This window comes from Pongo abelii, chromosome 9 (assembly GCF_028885655.2).
Source record: "Pongo abelii isolate AG06213 chromosome 9, NHGRI_mPonAbe1-v2.0_pri, whole genome shotgun sequence".
In the NCBI taxonomy this organism is placed as follows: domain Eukaryota; kingdom Metazoa; phylum Chordata; class Mammalia; order Primates; family Hominidae; genus Pongo; species Pongo abelii.
This window is the reverse complement of record NC_071994.2, coordinates 129,165,822-129,185,331: the sequence shown is the minus strand read 5'-3', so window position 1 is coordinate 129,185,331 and position 19,510 is coordinate 129,165,822. Positions and strand designations below refer to the sequence as shown.

Genomic DNA, 19,510 nt, shown 5'->3' with positions numbered 1-19,510 from the left:
CATCTTCTCAAGCTCACTACACTTTAAAGTAGGAAATATGAAAAATTAAAAAGTATCTCAATGGGACTTGGCGGGAAAATGTCCAGGATTCTCAGACATACCTTTAAATTCTTAAAAGCAAAAAACTTTTGTTCTCTAAAATGTTACTTCTTTAATAGGGTATGTGGGGTTTTTTTTACCGTCCCCTGACTGCTTTTAAGAAATGCCCATAATACAGCCACACTTTTAGAGACTATGAAATAACTGATGAGGGAGTAAATCTTCTCTAATTTGAAGAGAAGCAAAATAGGAAAATATTCTGAAATTCTGTATGTCCCCTGAAACATTAAAGAAGCAAAATACTCCTCTTTCAAATGGTTTCACTTGTTAAAAGTTTTAATCTGTACTTTCACTTAAGAACATGCATGTGCGTGCATGGGGGAGTTTAAGGCGGGGAGCGGGGAAAGGCATAAATGGCTGGAAAGGGCACCTGTGAGTGAGGTCTGACGACATGGGGCTTTTTCCTACCCGCTCCGCTTCCAAAATCAGCGAAGCTCTACCGCCCTCTCGTGACACAGTAAGATGCTCCCAAGAGGCACGATCTGCTCAGATTGCATAAACCAAATCCAAAAACACCCCCACAGCCCACATTGAGACATTACCTGTACAAAGATTAGAATAAGAAATAATCTTGCCCTTTTTTTTAATTCAAAAGGATCACAAGCTTCACATCAATTTGGTTTCAAAAAGACCTCATGTCTTAAAACTAAGTACCGTGACATTTATTTTGCCATCTGTGACAGTTTCACGTTGAAAAAGCCTCAACATAAAAAAATACCTTCAAAACCCACTGAGACATTCTCACATAAACTAGGATACTGCACAAACAATAAAGTTCTTTCTTCAATAGTCAATCTTTTCAATTTCATCCATGTCTTCAGCGTTGAGTTGCTTAATACTGCTGTCTAAAAGAACAAAAGAGAACAGAACTAGTCTTACGTCAGGGTCTAAATGGAACTTCATTCCATCCATATTTCTGAAGACGGTGATACCTTGTATAGAAAGCCTTGGTATAGGAACATAAGGAAGGAAGGGTGCCAAAGTCACTGACCAATACTAACTCCAACAGCATCAAATGCACCAGACCATGGAATGTATATATATCTAGATACGCTGGGGCAGAGAAGGCCAGAATGGAAGTGAGGAGAGCCTGGGAGGGACTGAGGCTCCTCTACTGCAGTCGCTTCCTGAGACCAGGGCCTTAGGAGCTCACCATAGCGACAGTGGCCTTAACGCATCTTCCTCGCCCTGTCCTCCCCAGTTAGCCTAACACAGGGGCACTTAACCTACTTCCCTGGAAGGTCGGTGGATGTGCTATACTCAGTCTGCCAACCTGTGAGAATTACATTCCAAATGGCATGTGCATGCCTATGTGCACTTCCCTGGGGACAGCGCTTATTGCTTTCTACAAGGTTAAGTACCACTGTCCTGGAAGGTGTTCCTCCTCCCCTGCTCCCCAGCCACATCCACGGGCTTTGGGGCACGAGACAATTTGAGCCCTGGGACCTTTTGAGTTTCCATCAGAGAAATCTGCCAGTCCAGAGTTCCAGCAGGCCATCATCAGAGCCTGCCTTGTTTAGGTGGGGGCTGGAGGAAAGGTCACGGACTTCAGAATTTAGGACTTTCCTGTTTGGGAGGGTGGGTAAGAGGAGGGAAAAAGCATAAGTAAAAGAGGAGAACTGAAGAGAATCTTAAAGGATGTTACACTTTGCTTAGAGGATTTCTTTATAAGATATGAAAATCTGCTCCTGTAATCTGCTCTGCCTTCACAAGATGTGAAATTCTGACTCCAGAATGAGTTATAACACGTAAATCTGAGCTCATTATTATTATTTTTTTTGAGATGCAGTCTCGCTCTTTCGCCAGGCTGGAGTGCAGTTGTGCGACCTCAGCTCACTGCAACCTCTGCCTCCCGGGTTCAAGCGATTTTCCTGCCTCAGCCTCCCCAGCAGCTGAGACTACAGGCATGTGCCACCACGCCCAGCTAATTTTTGTATTTTTAGTAGAGATGGGGTTTTACCATGTTGGCCAGGATGGTCTGGATTTCCTGACCTCATGATCTAACCACCTCGGCCTCCCAAAGTGCTGGGATTACAGGTGTGAGCCACCACACCCGGCCTGAGCTCATATTAATTCTACTTGATCAAAGTAATTTTAAATTACCATATAAGCATGATTTAATCATCTGTCTCATATTAGAACCCTGGTCCTGTGAATTAGAAGCCTTCCAGCTCATGCGTTCTGCTTCTACTACTCTCATGAGCCCCTGGACTCCAGCTCCCCAGCACACATCATCGCTGTCAGACCGGCAGGTCTATAGTTCATATTGTGAGGGTGCTGCTACTTACTAAAGTGGTCCTGGATTTTCATGAGCGAGGGCAGCTTATCCACTTCAATCATGTTGAAGGCAAGGCCTTTTTTCCCAAAGCGCCCTGTCCGCCCTATGCGGTGGAGGTAGGTCTCATAGTCTGGCTCCTCTCCTTGTTTTACAGGGAGATCAAAGTTCACAACAATTGTGACCTGCTTCACATCAATCCCTAGAAGAAGAAAAACACTGTAGGGTCCTGCAATGCTTTCCTCAGTACACGGGCCATTCAAGTACCATGTCTGCCAAGGGAATTCCTATTTATAGAGAAAATTTAGAAATCCAACCAGGGCTTATGTAATTGAGACAGATACTTTGGTTAGGAAGTTTGCTTGCGTGCTGTGATGTCTATGATGCTAGATAAGAGTGTCCATAGAGAATGCTACAGAAATGTAAATATACACAAGGCGTGTGTGTGTGTGTATGTGTGTGTGTGTGGTGGAGAGGTGCCCTCACCAAGCCCACAGAGCCACCCTCTCCTCTCTGCTCCTGCTGTGCCAAGTCCCCAGCAGGCCCCGTAGTCTCACACCCGCTTACCCATCATGGGGCTCTGGCTCTGCTCCATTTAGTGGCTACTGTTCTGGTCAGGTCTTTTTAAGCCCTTGCCTCAGTGGTTACAACAACTTCCAGACTGGTTTCTCACCACTCTCTTCCCCTACTCCTCTCATCTCTCCTACGATGGTTACCACAGCAATGTCCAGCACACTTATGTTCAAAACCCACTGCCCAAATTGTACAGGAAAAGTACAAACAATTCAAGACCTCAAACCACCTAAAGTCTCATCTCTTTCTCTCCTGACTCTCAAATACAACACTCCAGTCAAGGTCTGGCCATTTCCTGAACAAACGTAAATTTTCATTCAACTGAACTGCTACCCTTCCTGCAAAACTTTTTTCTTTTTTTTTTTTTTTTTGAGATGGAGTCTTGCTCTGTAATCCAGGTTGGAGTGCAGTGGCACGATCTTGGCTCACTGCAACCTCTGCCTCCCAGGTTCAAGCGATTCTCCCGTCTCAGCCTCCCGAACAGCTGGGATTACAGGTGCCCATCACCATGGCTGGCTAATTTTTGTATTTTTAGTAGAGACGGGGTTTCACCATGTTGGTCAGGCTGGTCTTGAACTCCTGACCTTAAGCAATCCACCCGCCTCGGCCTCCCAAAGTTGGGATTACAGGCGTGAGTCACCGCCCCCGCCCCTGCGAAACCCCTTTCAGATTGAAGGCTGCCTTGGAAGACTTCTGCACTTCCCCTCCCCACTGTACCTTCCTTCTCAACATTAATAAACTGTCCGGGTCAGGATCCTTGCACTCCTCGCACTGTGCCTTGACCTGGAGCTCTCTGCACCTCCCTTCCTCTAGGGTCTAGAGTTATGCTGTCCAATATAAACGTTAGCACCATGTGGCTATATTTAAATTAAATAAAATTAAAAATTCAGTTCCTCAATCACACTAGCCACAAATGCTCAAAAGCTGATATGGTCAGCGGAAAAATTCAGTTCCTCAATCACACTAACCACATTTCAGTGCTCAAGAGCCGACATGGCTAGTGGCTACCAACTGAAGAGCACAGAATAGATCATTTCCATCACTGCAGAAAGCTCTATTGAATAGTGCCAGTGCAGACAGGCAAGAGCCTAGGCTGTGAGCTCCTAAGGGATAGGGATATCATCCTTTTTTCAGGATACCCTTCCCAAGAGCAGAGCTCAGCATCCACTCCTAGCATGGCAGGTTGTCAGTTCTGTGTGCTAAACTAAGAATGAACTAGGAAATGTGGTTTGAGTATGGGCTCCAAGCAATGATTTAGGAGGGATAAAGAAAGCAGGAAGGTCCTTCTCTTGAAAAAACAAAGGATTTTTTTCACCAGTAGTCAACACTTTTAAAATTAGAAACTCCAGAGAGATGCTCAACATCATTAGTTATCAGAGAAGTGCAACTTAAAACCACAATGAGATCCCAGTATACAGCCACTAGAATGGTTAAAATTAAGAGTGACATTAGCAAATTGCTGGCAAGAATGCAGAGCAACTGGAAAAGTTTTACAGCTTCTTATAAAGCTAAACGTACACTTATCATAGGACCCAACAACTCCACTCTTAGATACTTACCCAAGAGAAATGAAAGCATATCTCTAAATAAAGACCTGCACATGAATTTTTATTACTGCCTTGTTAAATATAGCCACAAACTGAAAGCAATCCAAATGTCCATCAACTGGTGAACAGACGAACTATCAATAGAATACTATCAGCAATTAAAAGGAAATGAACTGCTGGTGCATGTAACAATACTAATGAAATTCATTAGTATTATTATGAGCATTATGTCAGGTGGAGGAAGTTACACAAAGGCTATATATAGTATGATTTGATTCTGTGTCTCCAAAAATATGGAGACAGAAATCTTATCAGAGTTGCCAGGGGCCATGGAATGGAAAGGGAGACTGGCTGAAAAAGAGTGTGAGGAAACTGGGGAGATGGAGATGCTCTGTATTTTGATGACAGTGATAGCTGCGTGATTGCATGTTTGTTGAAACTCATGAAACTATACACTTAAAAGGAATGCATTTTATCATATGCAAATTAGAACTCAAGACCTGACTTTAAACACACACCTCGAGCGCAAACATTGGTTGTTATGAGAACCTTCTCTTTCCCATCCCGAAACCTCTGAATGATGGAAGCTCGCTGCTCCACGGTCAGCTCCCCGCTTAACAAAGACACCTGGTGGCCATCCTGTATCATCTCCACGGTCAACCACTTAGCGTTTTGACGAGTCTATGTAAAAAAGCAAAACCCACCACAGCACCCCAGGATTAAGCAAAGCAGCCTAGCTGTGCTTGTGACACCATGCATGCAGGGCAGGGGTGGGAGAGGGCTGCAGAGGAGTTGAGCTTCACCTCTCCCTCAGTCCTTGAGGGCCTTAAAATGTGGCAGGGCATCCTCCCTCCATCTGTGTTTCTAAGGCTCACATCCTCTCCACCAGTCAGACCTCTGGCTTTCTCAAGCATGAAATGGAGATAAATGTGCTACAGCTGCCTCACATGTGCTATGATGACAAAATTATATCATGTAACAATGGCAACAACAGACACTCTAAGAGTGCTTGCTTCCCATGTGCCAGGCATCTGGCTGAAATCTTTATGTGCATTATGGTAAGGGTCATGTGTTTTCACAACAAATTAATGAAGTAGAAACCTAATTTCATTAAAAAAATTAAAAACAGGCCAGGTGCGGTGGCTCACACCTGTAATCCCAGCACTTTGGGAGGCCAAGGCGGGTGGATCACCTGAGGTCAGGAGTTCGAGACCAGCCTGGCCAGCATGGTGAAACGCCGTCTCTACTAAAAAAATACAAAAATTAGCCAGGTGTGGTGGCAGGCGCCTGTAATCTCAGCTACTCGGGAAGCTGAGGCAGGAGAATTGCTTGAACCCAGGAGGCGGAGATTGCAGTGAGCTGAGATCACGTCATTGCACTCCAGCCTGCACAACAGAGTGAGACTCTGTCACAAAAAAAAAAAAAATAAAACAAATTAAAAATTAAAAACAGACAAAACTCCCAAAGCTTAAAAATGTTATGTAACTTGCCCAAGGTTGCATGGTTAGCCAGTGGCAGAGCTGAGCTTTCTTTTATTCTACAAATATGCTTTTGGTGCTGTCCGTGTGCCAGACAGGTGCTGGTCTAGTGCAGTGGATATGGGAGTGAATGACAGAGAGGAGACCCTGCTGTCATGAAGCTGAGTGTTTACGGGGTAGTGAGAAAATAAAACAGATGAACATGAGAATGTCAGAAAGCAAAAAACAAACATAAAAATGGGGTGCTGTTAATAGTGAATAACATCCTTCACCTGATAAAGGGTGTCTGTATAAGGTACAATAAACATAAGCTGAAATGGGGAAGTGCTAGAAGCAGTCCCTCTAAAAGAAGGCCCTGTGTTTAACATCACTTTGAAGATCTATTCCATTACTTAAACTTCTTACGTTTCACCCATAAAATACAGGTAATTTCTGTTTAGAGCTGTTCTGAAGATTAAACTGGAGTCACACAAGAAGTGCTGAACATGATGTCTGGCCCTAGGGCACTTAGTATCGTCCCCCACCTCGGCCTGTAGGCATATCTGGGTTTGATGAAGACACATCCACAGAGTGTACCTGGCAGAAGATGATGGCCTGACCAATGGTGATGCTGCCATAAATGTTGCACAGAGCTTGGTATTTGTCCTTCCTGTGCTCACACAGCACGTAATATTGCCGGATGTTGTTCAGTGTGAGCTCCTCTTTGCGTAACTTGATAACATTAGGGTCAGGGATGATTCGCTCAGCAAAGTGCCACACAGAGTCCTCAAAGGTTGCTGAAAAGAGGAGCATTTGGCATTCGGAGGGTAGAGCTCTGTGACAGAGGAGAGAAGGCTGTCACCAAGCTGCCATCCCGTCACTCTTCTTCAAGCACTTCATGCCACTGCCATCAGCTGCTGCACGCACCCCTGTTCCACATGAGGTGCTGCCTGCAATGACCAGCTGTATCTCCAGGCAGATAGCCAAGGTCCTGCCCCTCCTTGCCACCAAGAATTTAGAAAAGTATATAAACAGAATGTGGAACGTAGGGCAAAGTTTAGGCATATATTGTGGAGGGTCTGAGGTTTCTCATGCCAATTTCCTCCTTAGGAGAGGCAGACTCACGCAGCCCCAAGAAGGGTAGACTAGATGCTCTTTACAGTTATAATCTCACTCAAAGGTAAATGGAGATGAAGGAAACAGAGCCAGTTATTTGACAGCAGGCATTATATATCTTGGGAGGGAAAGAACAGCCACAACTAACTTGATTTAGAATGGGAAGAACTAGATACAAATTAAAGGGGAGCAACAGGGGAAAGTACAGACTAAAATGTACCCATTCTGAACCCAGAATGAATAAAGGGCCGATTCACATAAAGTTAAAAAACAGGTGAAATAAATCTGCGGAGTTAGTAGTTAGGATAGAGGCTAATCCTTGGGAAAAGAGAGGGACCAGTGAGCAGAAAGGGGTTATTAAGGAAATTCTAGGGTACTGGTAAAATTTTATTCCTTCATCTGGGCTGCTGTTACAAGAGCATGGCTTCTTGTGATATATCACTCAGTGGTACACTTATCACTGATGTATTTCTCTGTATATATTTCATACATCAATAAAAAGTTAACTTTTTAAAACAAAATAAATGAGAGAGACCAGAGGGAAATCGGCTCTTTTGAGAGGGAGACAGAGCACTTTGAAGAATAAACTGTTAGTGCTAAAAGGGAGTGAAAGAGACCATATAGTCCAGTGATTCTCAAACTCAATTTTAAGCCTAGGGTCTCGATCATCAAACAACAATCTGATAGACCTCTGGTCAATGATGTCAGACTGTCTACCTGTGTTATCTTCTCAGCTGCCCAAATCCCACTAATGTGATCATAAAGAGATAAAAAGAAAGAATCCACAAAAAACATGGAGAATGGGAGAGGAGAAACTGGTGGATAAGTTATCTAAATACATTTTTGGAAGATGGAAGGGGTGGTACATGAGAAAGTGGATGAAGCTACACCACGAGCACTGCAGAACAGAGTGTTGATGAAAACACAGCTAACTGTTCCCTCAGAACCACTGGTAGGTCTAGGATCTGCGAGCTCCAGGAACCAGAGAATCGGGGGAAAGAACTGAAAACAGGGCATATGTTAGAAAACATGAGGAAAACTCTGCATTCCACATGCTAGAGCCTCTTGGCCACCTGCTGGGTCACAATCCTTCATCTGGAGAAAGATGGCACAAGGATTTATATCCTAAGGCTTGGGCCATTTTACTGGGATAAATATTGTGGAGAAGCAGTCTAGTTTGAAGCTTAGCGAAAGTTTAAGAGTTTGGATTGTTATTCACAAAGAAAAAATTTATACAATACACAAGGAAAGAAAACCATGGCTGTTCCGTAGAACACACTGGATTTTGAAGACTTAGTATGAAAAAGGAATGTTAAATATCTCAATAATTTTTATATTGATTACTTGTTGAAGGGATATTTTGACAGTGGGTTAAATAACATATATATTTATTAATTTCATCTCTTTCTTTTTGGATGTGGCTATTAGAAAATTTAAAATTATACATGTGGCTTGTATTAAGTTTCTGTTGGACATCACTGGTTTAACCTGTTTTAAGCAAATGGAAGGAAGACTATAACAATGGAGGGCTGATCAACCAACATAAATGCTCTATCTAATTATTACTTAATATTCTCTTGGGTATAAAATAAAAGATACTTTCTTAGAAAGCCCTTTTTGGGGCCAGGCATGGTGGCTCACACCTGTAATCCCAGCATTTTGGGAGCCTGAGGCGAGTGGATCACTTGAGGCCAGGAACTTGAGACCTGGCCTTGAACTTAATGTCACCCTGATATCCAGACTTTTGTTTATTACCGTTTTTTGGTCATAAACAAACTTGCCAACATGGAGAAACCCCATCTTTACTAAAAGTACAAAAATTAGCTGGGTGTGGCGGTGTGTGCCTGTAATCCCAGCTACAGCTACTCTTGAGGCTGAGGCAGGAGAACTGCTTGAACCCAGGAGGCAAAGGTTGCAGTAAGCCAAGGTGGCGCCACTGCACTCCAGCCTGGGTGACACAGTGAGACTCTGTCTCAAAAAAAAAAAAAAAAAAAAAGAAAGCCCTTTTTCACTACTAAATATTTCCTGGAGTTTTGAATTTTTCATTTGCTATTATATAAAACCAACTTATTGGTAAGAGGATGACAAGAAGGGAACCTCCTTTGATCTCTGCTCAAAATTATTTTAAATAGGAAGGCTGAGGCAGAAAATACGTATAAGAGCAGGTGGATCCCCCTAGTTTAGGTGGCTAGGCCTGTGGAAGCAGAAGATTAGATGTTTATTCTGTGCAGAAATTCCAGATTTGGGGTACAAGCCCTAGTAGAAAGTGGGGGCAAAACATGGCTGAAAAGACAAGATCAAGTGAAAATATGCATACTGAATGGGACGGCCCTCTCAGCCTGTTCCCCTGCCTTGCTCCCAGAGTGTCAGCAACCAAGGGTCTATCCCCCAGAAAAGAGAACAGAGACATTACATAGTCCTAAAGACTTCCAGATGACAATCGTCACACAGTAGGGCTTCCCAAGTTACAGCCCCAGCCATGCACACAGAGCTGTCCATTGGAATTTTAGCTTCTCACCCTAGATCATGAAAGGCTAGCCAAGTGTCACCATATATGAAGAGGAACGTTCTGCTGTGAAAGAGGCTGTAGCAAACAAAAAGGAAACTTGGACAATTCACAATGTTAAAACAGAAAAAAATTTTCAAATACTAGAATTAATGTTCTGAGAGAGACAACAGAAGATACTGCATCTGTAATGCAAGAAGAGGAAGCTCTATAAAAAAAATCAGAGACCACCACCAGTGTGATTGAGACAGACAGAAACGGAATGCTCAATGACTGTTATTTTAATGACAAATGGAAGGAAACACACAACAAAATAATAACCCTGTGTATGATTATTTCTTCTATTTTATATCATTATTTTTTTGGATTGTTATGATTGTGTCCCAGGTGGGTTCTCTAAAAAGTTGGTCACTTTGGGGAAAGAGATAACTGAAGAAATTTTCCCAGAACTGGCAGGCCCAGGTTTTGAGAATGAAAGGGTGCAGTATGTGTCTAGTATGATGAATGAAAAAAGACCTGAACCAAAGTATGTCACTGAAAAGTTTCAGAATACCATAAAGAAAGAAGACTCGAAAGCCTTGTAGCGAGAGAAAAATAAAAAGGTCATAAACAAAAGCTTGGAGATCAGGGTGACATTAAACTTTTCAGTAACAACAGTGGAAGCTAAGGATATTAATTATATATTAAAGTTATTTTTAAAAACTTTTCTGTTTTCAACATTTCTCTGAATTTAGAGAGAGAATGACACAGGATTCCTATCCGGGCAAACTATTAGTCAAAAGATCAAATTTACAGGTATAATAAGGACATCTTCAGACACGTAAGGGCTGAAAAATGAATCTCTTTTATATTATTTTTCAGGAAGGCATTAGAAAATATACTCCAGCATACTGAGGAAGTACTCCAAGAAAAACGACCCAAGATATAGGAGATTTAAAACTTAAGTGAGCAAAGGAAAGACCCATGATGACAGCTGTACAGCAGATCTACCAGACTGAAGCTGGAGAGAGGGAGCTTGGAATATTGGCAGGAAAAAAGAGAAATGGATGGATTTTTTTTTTTTTTTTTTTTTTTTTTGAGATGGAGTCTTGCTCTGTCACCCAGGCTGGAGTGCAGCGGCGTAATCTCGGCTCACTGCAAGTTCACGCCATTCTCCTGCCTCAGCCTCCTGAGTAGCTGGGACTACAGGCGCCCACCACCACGCCAGGCTAATTTTTTTGTATTTTTAGTAGAGACGGGGTTTCACCGTGTTAGCCAGGATGGTCTCAATCTCCTGGCCTTGTGATCCGCCCATCTCAGCCTCCCAAAGTGCTAGGACTACTGGCAGGAGCCACTGTGCCCAGCTGAGAAATGGATGGATTTTTCAATTTTATTTTACTATTTGGAGATAACACAGACATACGACACACACGATAGAATAGCTAAGGGAAAATTAAAGATCCTTACACAGTGATACTAACAAAATGAAAAAAAGCAAAAGCAATGATTACTTCTAGAAGAAAAAGCTTTACAAGAAAAACAGCCCTTTATATTAGTGCCATCTGTATCTGTGGGCTCTGCATCTGTGGATTCAAACAACTGTGGATCAAAAATATTTGGAAAAAAATTGTGCTCGTACTGAATGTATACGGCCTTTTTTCTTGTCATTATAAATAATCTAGAAATGATTTAAAGTACACAAGATGATGTGTATAAGTTATATGCAAATACTACAACATTTTACATCAGGGACTTGAACATCCACAGATTTTGGTATGTGCAGGGGGTCCTGGAACCAATCCCTGTGGATACGGAGGGGCAACTGTAATTATAATAATACGCTGTTTGGCTCAGCAGTGAACAATACTTACACTGTCACATGATATCAATATTGACAGTTACTGTAACCTAACTCATGACATAATTACAGAGAGGTGACGGGGGGATAGGAAAGGTAGAATGGGTGGTGTTTTCAAAGAACTCAATTCCCACTTCCTATAATGGGAAATCAGTTGACAATGACTACACATCAGGAAACAGCAGTACGAAAATATTATTTGAAAGCATGAAGGTTAATATCAGAAAAGAGAAGTATTCTCTTCAGGTTGGAGCAAGGGGTTACTGTTTTTCATCACAAGTCTTTCAATACTAATTGAATTTAACATTAAGTATGTAATACTTCATTAAAAAATACGTGATACAGATTCCTAAATCCCACTTACAGACACTCTCATTCAGTAAGTCTGAGGCTGGGTCCGGTAATCTGTAGTTTTAAATCCCTCAGGTGATCCTGATAGAGAGGCCTAGGAAAATGACACGGCTTTTTACAAATTAGAGGGAAAGTCAGGACTAGATTACCAGTCTCCTGATCCCACATTACTGTGTCCCCTACTCTATCTCAATTATCCATTGTATTCTCACCAGGCTTTAACAGATCCTCTTTAGAATTTTGGCCAAAATATAGAACATATTGGCAAATTTGGTGCAGATGCACTATGTATTAATAGAGTCCGTCTGTAAGCTGTGTTGCAAAGTAAAGCACTCAGGCAAGATTACAAACTGAAGAAGCTGGAAAACTACAGCAGTCTGAGGGACCCTTGAACTGGTGAAAATAATGTAAAAACCCAAATTTATTTTAGAGGTGAAGGTGGTGAGGAGTTAAGCAATAAAGATAATGTGGAGGAGTAAACAAATGAAATTCCCCATCTGGACAGAAGGCTGAGGAAGAGAGGAGGACTCTGAAGATTACCTTTGAATACGAACACTATGATCTGAGAATCCTTGAGTGTCAATCATCACATCTGCTTCATCCAGGACAAACACACGAATCTTAGTCAAATCAATCAATTTTAGTTTAAAACACCAATCTAGGACAGTCCCAGGAGTGCCAATTATAATCTGTTTAGTGATGTCGGTGCCTCTGGGAACTGGGGAGAAAAGGGTTTTAAGCACTCCTTCAGATGCAAACAACTCCAACAGGTCACAGTTCAGGGCAGTACAATATAAAGCTCATAAGCAAAAATACAGTTTGTAATAATTTTCCAAGTGGAAACCCTGAGGGTCATTGTGGTTTTTGATCCTGCAGAATTTTTAGGATAAATTTCTGACTTTTTCTTAACTGTGAAAAATGGCACTTCCCCAAACAGAAAACAACCAAAATGTCCATCAATAGGTTACATTAAATAAATCATGAAATATCGGGCAGCTAGTCAAAGGAACAAACAGTATGAAAAAAAGTCCTCCCATTTTTGTAAACACTCAATGAAAACAAATATAAATATGGGCATTTGTATGTGCTTGTATGAACTCAAAAAAAAAAAGCAAAAAACAAAGGCTTGCCTGTTTACTATGTGATCTTTGGGATTACGTTTCTGGAGGGCAATGAAGAACAACTTTCACTTTTAATCTTTTTGTCTTTTAAAGTTTTTTCCCCCTTATAAGCTTATAATAGTTTAATGAAAAATCCAAAAATAAAAGCTGTCCTGCACAAAACAACCAAGTGTCGAAGTAAGGACAAAGGCATCCTCTTGCAGGATGTGGAAATGATGTGGCTAACATTTAGTGGGTCCTTACTACATGCCAGGCATTGTGCAAAATGCTTTACCAACATCATCTCAATTCTAATAAAACTCTATGACATGAGTGGTATTATTTCCCCCATTTAGAGATGAGAATGCCAAGAAGTTATATAAAATGCTTATTAGTGGTGAAGCCAGGATTTGAAAAATCAGCCAGGACTGGCTTACTGGTACGTACTTCGATTCCCTCGAATGGCATACATCACTTGAACATCCACACAGAATTTTCCCATCTGCTCAACCACACGGCCAGTTTGCAGAGCCAATTCATAAGTAGGAGCTAGGCAGAGGCACTGTGGGATAGAGAGAGAAGAGGGGAGGAGAAAGGTTCTTACAGGCATCTTTCAAATTTCACCTACAATAAAAATTTGTACAGGGAGAGGCACAGAAAGGAGACTGAAGGTTTTGGTTGAATGAAATATTTTTAATTGGATACAGTTTAATAGTTGACAGATTTGAGGTAAATGTTGAGTATGAGAAGGGGAAGGGGCCGAGGAATGGAGAAACAGCTACCTTTTACATAGTCCTCTCTAAAGGGTTATTTAGAAACACAAGTTACTAGTCACCCTTTTTGGAGTGGGGGAGGCATAGGAGGGGGAAGAATGGGATGTAGGGAAGCTGGGAATCAATGAATGCAAGGCAAATTACAGTTTGAGCTCTATCCCATAGCCTCTCATTTGCTATTAAAAGTCTGTCTATTTTTGAGGTTGGGCACGGTGGCTCACACCTGTAATCCCAGCACTTTGGGAGGCTGAGGTGGGCGGATCACCTGAAGTCAGGAGTTCGAGGCCAGCCTGGCCAAAATGGCAAAACCCCATCTCTACTAAAAATACAAAAAAATTAGCCAGGCATGATGACAGGCGCCTGTAATCCCAGCTACTTGGGAGGCTGAGGCAGGAGACTCACTTGGACCTGGTGGGGCAGAGGTTGCAGTGAGCCAAGATCATGCCACTGCACTCCAGCCTGGGTGACAGGGTGAGATTCCATGTCAAAAAAAAAAAAAAAAAAAAAAAAAAAGACTGCCTATTTCAGGAATACTCCTTGCTTGATCCAATCTGTTTATATTATCTATATCTTTACAATACATAATATGACATATATAACATAATATATAATAGGCAGAATATTCCCCCAAACTCTGTTATTCCATACTCCATAATAATGGTGGTTGCTGATAAATAAAGATGCTGATGGAAAAAACTGGTGATATCTAATGCATTTATATGTGTCAATTAGGAATCTGTGATAGGGAAACACAGTCAAAGGGCTAAAAATATCTTTCACACACATTTTTCAAAATGTGCTCAAGCTTAACTTATCCTATATAACTTCTATTGATAATATCAAACCCTAAACATAAATTTCACTGAACTTGTCTAAAATGCATAAGATTTCCTATGCCTTACCTATAGCTGACCTGGCTGATCAGAGTGGAAGCTTACTGAGAGAGCCTTGGTATTCCCCACAGCACTTAATGCATATGGGTACCCAGCTTGTCAAGCAAATAGGGAGAGACGACCAGATACTTTTCATGAGTGGAAACTACACTAGGAGAATGGTAAACCGGGTACCAGTGCCAGTCTTGACTCAGCCACTCTCTGGGGACCTCAGGAAAGACACTTCCCTCTCCAAGCATCAGCCTCCTCATCTGCTAGAGTGAGGTGGACTACATGACCTTCTGGTCCTGCAGTTAGATGGCTATAATTATTGCATGCTTAATTTATGCCAGGCACTGTGCTAAAAACGTAAATTACTTCATTAAATCCACATGATGACTTTATTCAATGTTTAATGAGTGGTTTCTACAAGCCAGGCACTTGTAGCTAGGTATTAGGATTTAAGGGTGAACAGATCAACTATGATACATTCCTTTACAGATGCTATCTTTACAGACAAGGATTAACAGACTCAGATTTATTAACTTGCCTAAGACATTCAGTTAGTAAGTGGGAGGCTAGCATTGAAACCACTCAAGACTATAAAGCCTGTCCTCTCCATCACTGTCCCATACTGCTGCCCAGTGCTCTATGATTTTATGAAAACATGTCTTTTCTAAATATTTTATCACTGTAGTAACCATATCATTGCACAGGAATATCACCTATTACTAAATTAGCACTGGTAGTGCAAGCATTCCCAGTCTTCTCTCAGCCTTCCCTTACCTGTGGGAACAATTCCAAGGCATTAACTCTGCTTAACATTGCCAACACAAATGCCGCTGTCTTTCCTGTTCCAGACTGGCTCTGTGCTATGAGGTTCTGGGGTCTGTAGAAAAGAGAAGACCACTGGGCATAAACTGAATACAAGAGAGTGGACATAAACTGAAAATAAGAAACTAAACATAACCAAGTTAGAATACCACTACCCTGGAAACTCACGGATGTGCCAGCATCATAGGGAGAGCCATCTCTTGGATTTTAGATGGCCTATTAAATCCCATTGCATAGATTCCTTTTAGTAACTCTTCCTTTCTGTCAAAAAAAAAAAAAATCAAACACTTACAGATTATAGTTGGTCAGTAGCATCAGAAATACACACCTTGAAAGGTGCATTTCTAAATTAAGTCACTTTGCAGCTGAGCTTTAAAACTAGTATTTGGAGATAGATCATTCATACCTCAACTTCCAAACATAAACAATCACGCCTGTAGAGCTGGACCGCTAAAATAATAAGCTACGCCATAAGCCTAGGCGAACGACAGTGGTAAAGGCCTTAAGCCAAACCTTCTGTTGAACAAAGCAAAAAAGGAAAAACTCATCGGATAAAAAGAATATATCCGTTTGCCAAGAGAGTTATATTTTCTGCCTAAGCAGAAAACTAAGTGACATTTACTATTTTGTTCCTTTTCACGAATGATACTGACGTTTTTAACAGTAATTTTCAGAGAAGACAAATTTTTATTTAGGTGATTCTTATATTAGTTCTTTCTAGGAGTAGAAGACACAATATTACTCCATCCTTCTGAGGCAATATTTTAAAATGCAGCTTTCCTGAGGGTCTTAAGAAAAATGCCAGAATGAGGATAAATCAAGTGGACTACAACACTTCAACTTTTTTTTTTTTTGAGATGGAGTCTTGCTCTGTTGCCCAGGCTGGAGTGCAGTGGCGTGACCTCGGCTCACTGCAAGCTCCGCCTCCTGGGTTCATGCCATTCTCCTGCCTCAGCCTCCCAAGTAGCTGGGACTACAGGCGCCTGCCACCATGCCTGGCTAATTTTTTTGTATTTTTAGTAGAGACGGGGTTTCACTGTGTTAGCCAGGATGGTCTCGATCTCCTGACCTCGTGATCCGCCCCCCTTGGCCTCCCAAAGTGCTGGGCTTATAGGCGTGAGCCAACGCGCCCGGCCAACACTTCAACTTTTAATAACATGCACATTTGTGTGTGCTTAATTGGTAGAGGACTGGCAGCCCATCTTAAATCATGGGTAGGCTTCTTCTACCATTTAGAAAATGTCTGGGAACTAGGATTTTGGATTTTTACCTTTTACATAAGTAGGTTTCAGTGCTTTTCTCATTCTGTAAAAATACATTTTTTAGCGTCAAATGATAAATCCCTAGGGAATGCAAACCCATTTGGGAAAGTTATTCAGTTTAATATCATTTGAAACAAAATATAATCAGGAAAGTAAAAGTTTGTGACTTATCTACAGTGGGTGAAGGAGGATGTCTGGGTCATCAGAATCTGGGTTCTGATATGGAGAGGGGCAATCTGGCTGTGCCTAGCTTAGCTATCTATCCCCCTGAGCACTGCAGGATGAAAATATCTTACTATCAAAAATGTTCTCAATTTGCCAGGCAACTTGGGTATCCTAATGTTCTTCTTTAGAATATCCTTTTTTTTTTTTTTTTTTTTTTTTGAGACAGAGTCTCACTCTGTCACCCAGGCTGGAGTGCAATGGTGTGATCTTGGCTCACTGCAACCTCTGCCTCCTGGGTTCAGGCGATTCTCCTACCTCAGCCTCCTGAATAGCTGGGATTACAGGTGCGCACCACCATGCCCGGCTACTTTTTGTATTTTTAGTAGAGACGGGGTTTTCCCCATGTCGGCCAGGCCGGTCTCAAGCTCCTGACCCTCAGGTGGTCTGCCCTCCTCAGCTCCCAAGTGTTGGGAGTATAGGAATGAGCCGCTGTGCCCGGCCTGAGCTATATTTTGATTGCATGGAAAATGTACAAATCTTACTTTAATACTGAATATTAAAAATTAACTGGGTGTGGTGGTGCATGCCTGTAGTCCCAGCTACTCGGGAGGCTGAGGCAGGAGAATCGCTTGAACCTGTAAGGCAGAGCAGTGAGTCGAGATCGTATCACTGCACTCCAGCCTTGGGGACAGAGTGAGACTCTGTCTCAAATAACAAAAACAAAATATTGAATATCAGAAAACAAAAAGGAGATCCTGATGATTTTTACTATAAGCAAATGCGTTTGTTCTGTGGTTTTCAGCATTTTTCCCATATTAAAAGAGTAAAAATACTCACAGCCGCAGCTCTTCAAATGTCTTTACTGAGTAAAGTGGAGAGCTGGGATCCTTCTGTAAAACTTCCACACGGTGACTGGATTCTACTAAGGATTGACGGATTAACTTGTTTAAGAGTGAATTAGCTGCCAAATCCACTAGAAAAGCAAAAATAAAAAAGAGGACATCAAGCTTCCTGAATGACATCAAATAAGTTGCTCTTTTTCTTTCAGTGGTTGTATACCAAGCAATTGCACCGATGCTCATTTTTCCTCTAAAAGAGGGTTCCAGAAAGAATGATATAGCAGTGAGGATCTGTTCTTTATGAGGATTCAGTTTCTTATGCTCTGTTACTTCACCATCCTCTAACTTCAAAGTAGCCTAAGTCCATCTCCATGAGACCAAATCCTTGACAGCTGGAAATTCTGAACCCAATCCCTGCATATTCCATTTCAACTTCCTTTAAATAAATACACCTTACTCCTAATTTAGTGTGTCTCCTGATAGTCACTATAAGAAAATAGAAGCAAAGACAGGCCTTTTCCGATTAAGATTATATTATTCACTCACACTATTAAAGTTATAAATGGAAACAGAATGCTAGTAGATACATGCAAATGAATTCATCTCCTACCTACATCTTCTTCATCATCTTCTTTGATGTTATTAATAGAACCATCTAGAAAGGATGGAAGAGAAACAATACAAGTAAAGACAAATGCTGAGCAGAAATGTAAAGCATACTATTCAGTTTTTCCTTCCTGACTCTTCAGTGTCTACTGGCAAGAGTCATTTCATGGAGAAATGGACGAAACGATTGGGAAGGTAATGGAGAGTGTTGAATGTCACACTAATGAATCCGCGGTGTTTCACTTGGCAGGGACGTGATGAAAGCAAAGCAATACTTTTTAATCATTGAGGTCGCTCTGCTTTGCCCTAACAGCACTCACCTATGTTTCGGACTGCAGTACTCTTAATACCCCCAAGGTTCTTCCAGGGGTGGCTGAGGTTTGAAAACTATTGAGAGACACAAATTTCAACCAATATTAGCATGCAAGCCCTCAAGCAGCCCAGTGCTTCTCTACCACAGGGGCTGGGAGGGATTCAGGGAAGGACACCCGGGTATTGTTTCCTTTGCAATATTAGGTAGCAGCAGATTCCTTTCAAGGTTGGGTTTCCTGTATGAGTTATCCTAAAATTGGAGACTTTCTGTATTCCCTGCACATGAAGTTTCTCTTTCCTAGGCCTCTAGTTTAGAGTTGGGCAGTACTTGGGGCTCACGGCACCAACAAGGGGAGGGTGGCTAGGAAAGTGCGGTGGCAAATGGATGGAAGCGAGGTGAGGCTTAATAGGCAAATGGGCAGAGTAGAAAACTCGGGGTCTAGCTGGGACTACCAGCTGCGTTCCCAACCTGGATTTCCAGGGGTCGTCATTTTTGCCCTTTCTAACCAAAGGTCTTGCCTCTCGTGGGGGTGGGGACGGGGTCTCCCTCTGTGGCCCTCTTCCAAACCCTTCCCGCATCTCCCCTCCAGCATCTGACGCCCCACTTCGCACGCTTGCAGGCTCTCCCTCCCCTCCCAGCCGATCTCCCTCTGCGAGTGGGAGCTCCACCCCCGCGGCTGTGCCCCCCCGGCTCGGTGGCGGTTACGTGGCTGTTCAGCCGCTCGCTCTCCGCCGCCCCTGCGTCGCCTCCCCACAGTAACGACGCCATGGCTGCGATTGCTGCTCCCGCCCCCAGCACGTGCTTCCACCACAGGCGCGAGGCGGTGCTGGCCCCATCGGCTGGCCAATGGGCTTCCTCAGGGGGCAGGCGTCGGCGTCCGCGCCCGCGACCACCGCGGTGCGGCGCGCAGGCGCTGGAAGGATGGGTGGCGCGCGGAAGGGGCGGAGGGCAGAGAGCGGAGCTGAAGGCAGAGACCTGGGCTGAG

General features: G+C 42.6%; 1 protein-coding gene across 2 annotated transcripts; it reads right to left on the bottom strand.

The window, feature by feature from the left end:
* Positions 1-347: 347 nt before the first annotated feature.
* On the bottom strand, positions 348-19,424 carry DDX25 (DEAD-box helicase 25). Of its 2 annotated transcripts, none has more exons than XM_024255550.3 (12): positions 19,231-19,424; positions 18,533-18,599; positions 18,217-18,261; positions 17,605-17,740; positions 15,509-15,601; positions 15,293-15,395; positions 13,309-13,423; positions 12,302-12,479; positions 6,549-6,786; positions 5,013-5,175; positions 2,388-2,576; positions 348-944 (listed from the first exon to the last, which is right to left on the bottom strand). In XM_024255550.3, the coding sequence occupies exons 1-12, from the start codon at positions 19,291-19,293 to the stop codon at positions 883-885; spliced, it is 1,452 nt and encodes a 483-aa protein (XP_024111318.1). In that variant the 5' UTR covers positions 19,294-19,424; the 3' UTR covers positions 348-882. The 2 variants fall into 2 exon arrangements, with proteins under 2 accessions (XP_024111318.1, XP_054381355.1); XM_054525380.1 differs by lacking the exon at positions 348-944 and adding an exon at positions 975-1,665 and having other exon boundaries at positions 19,231-19,416.
* Positions 19,425-19,510: the final 86 nt, after the last annotated feature.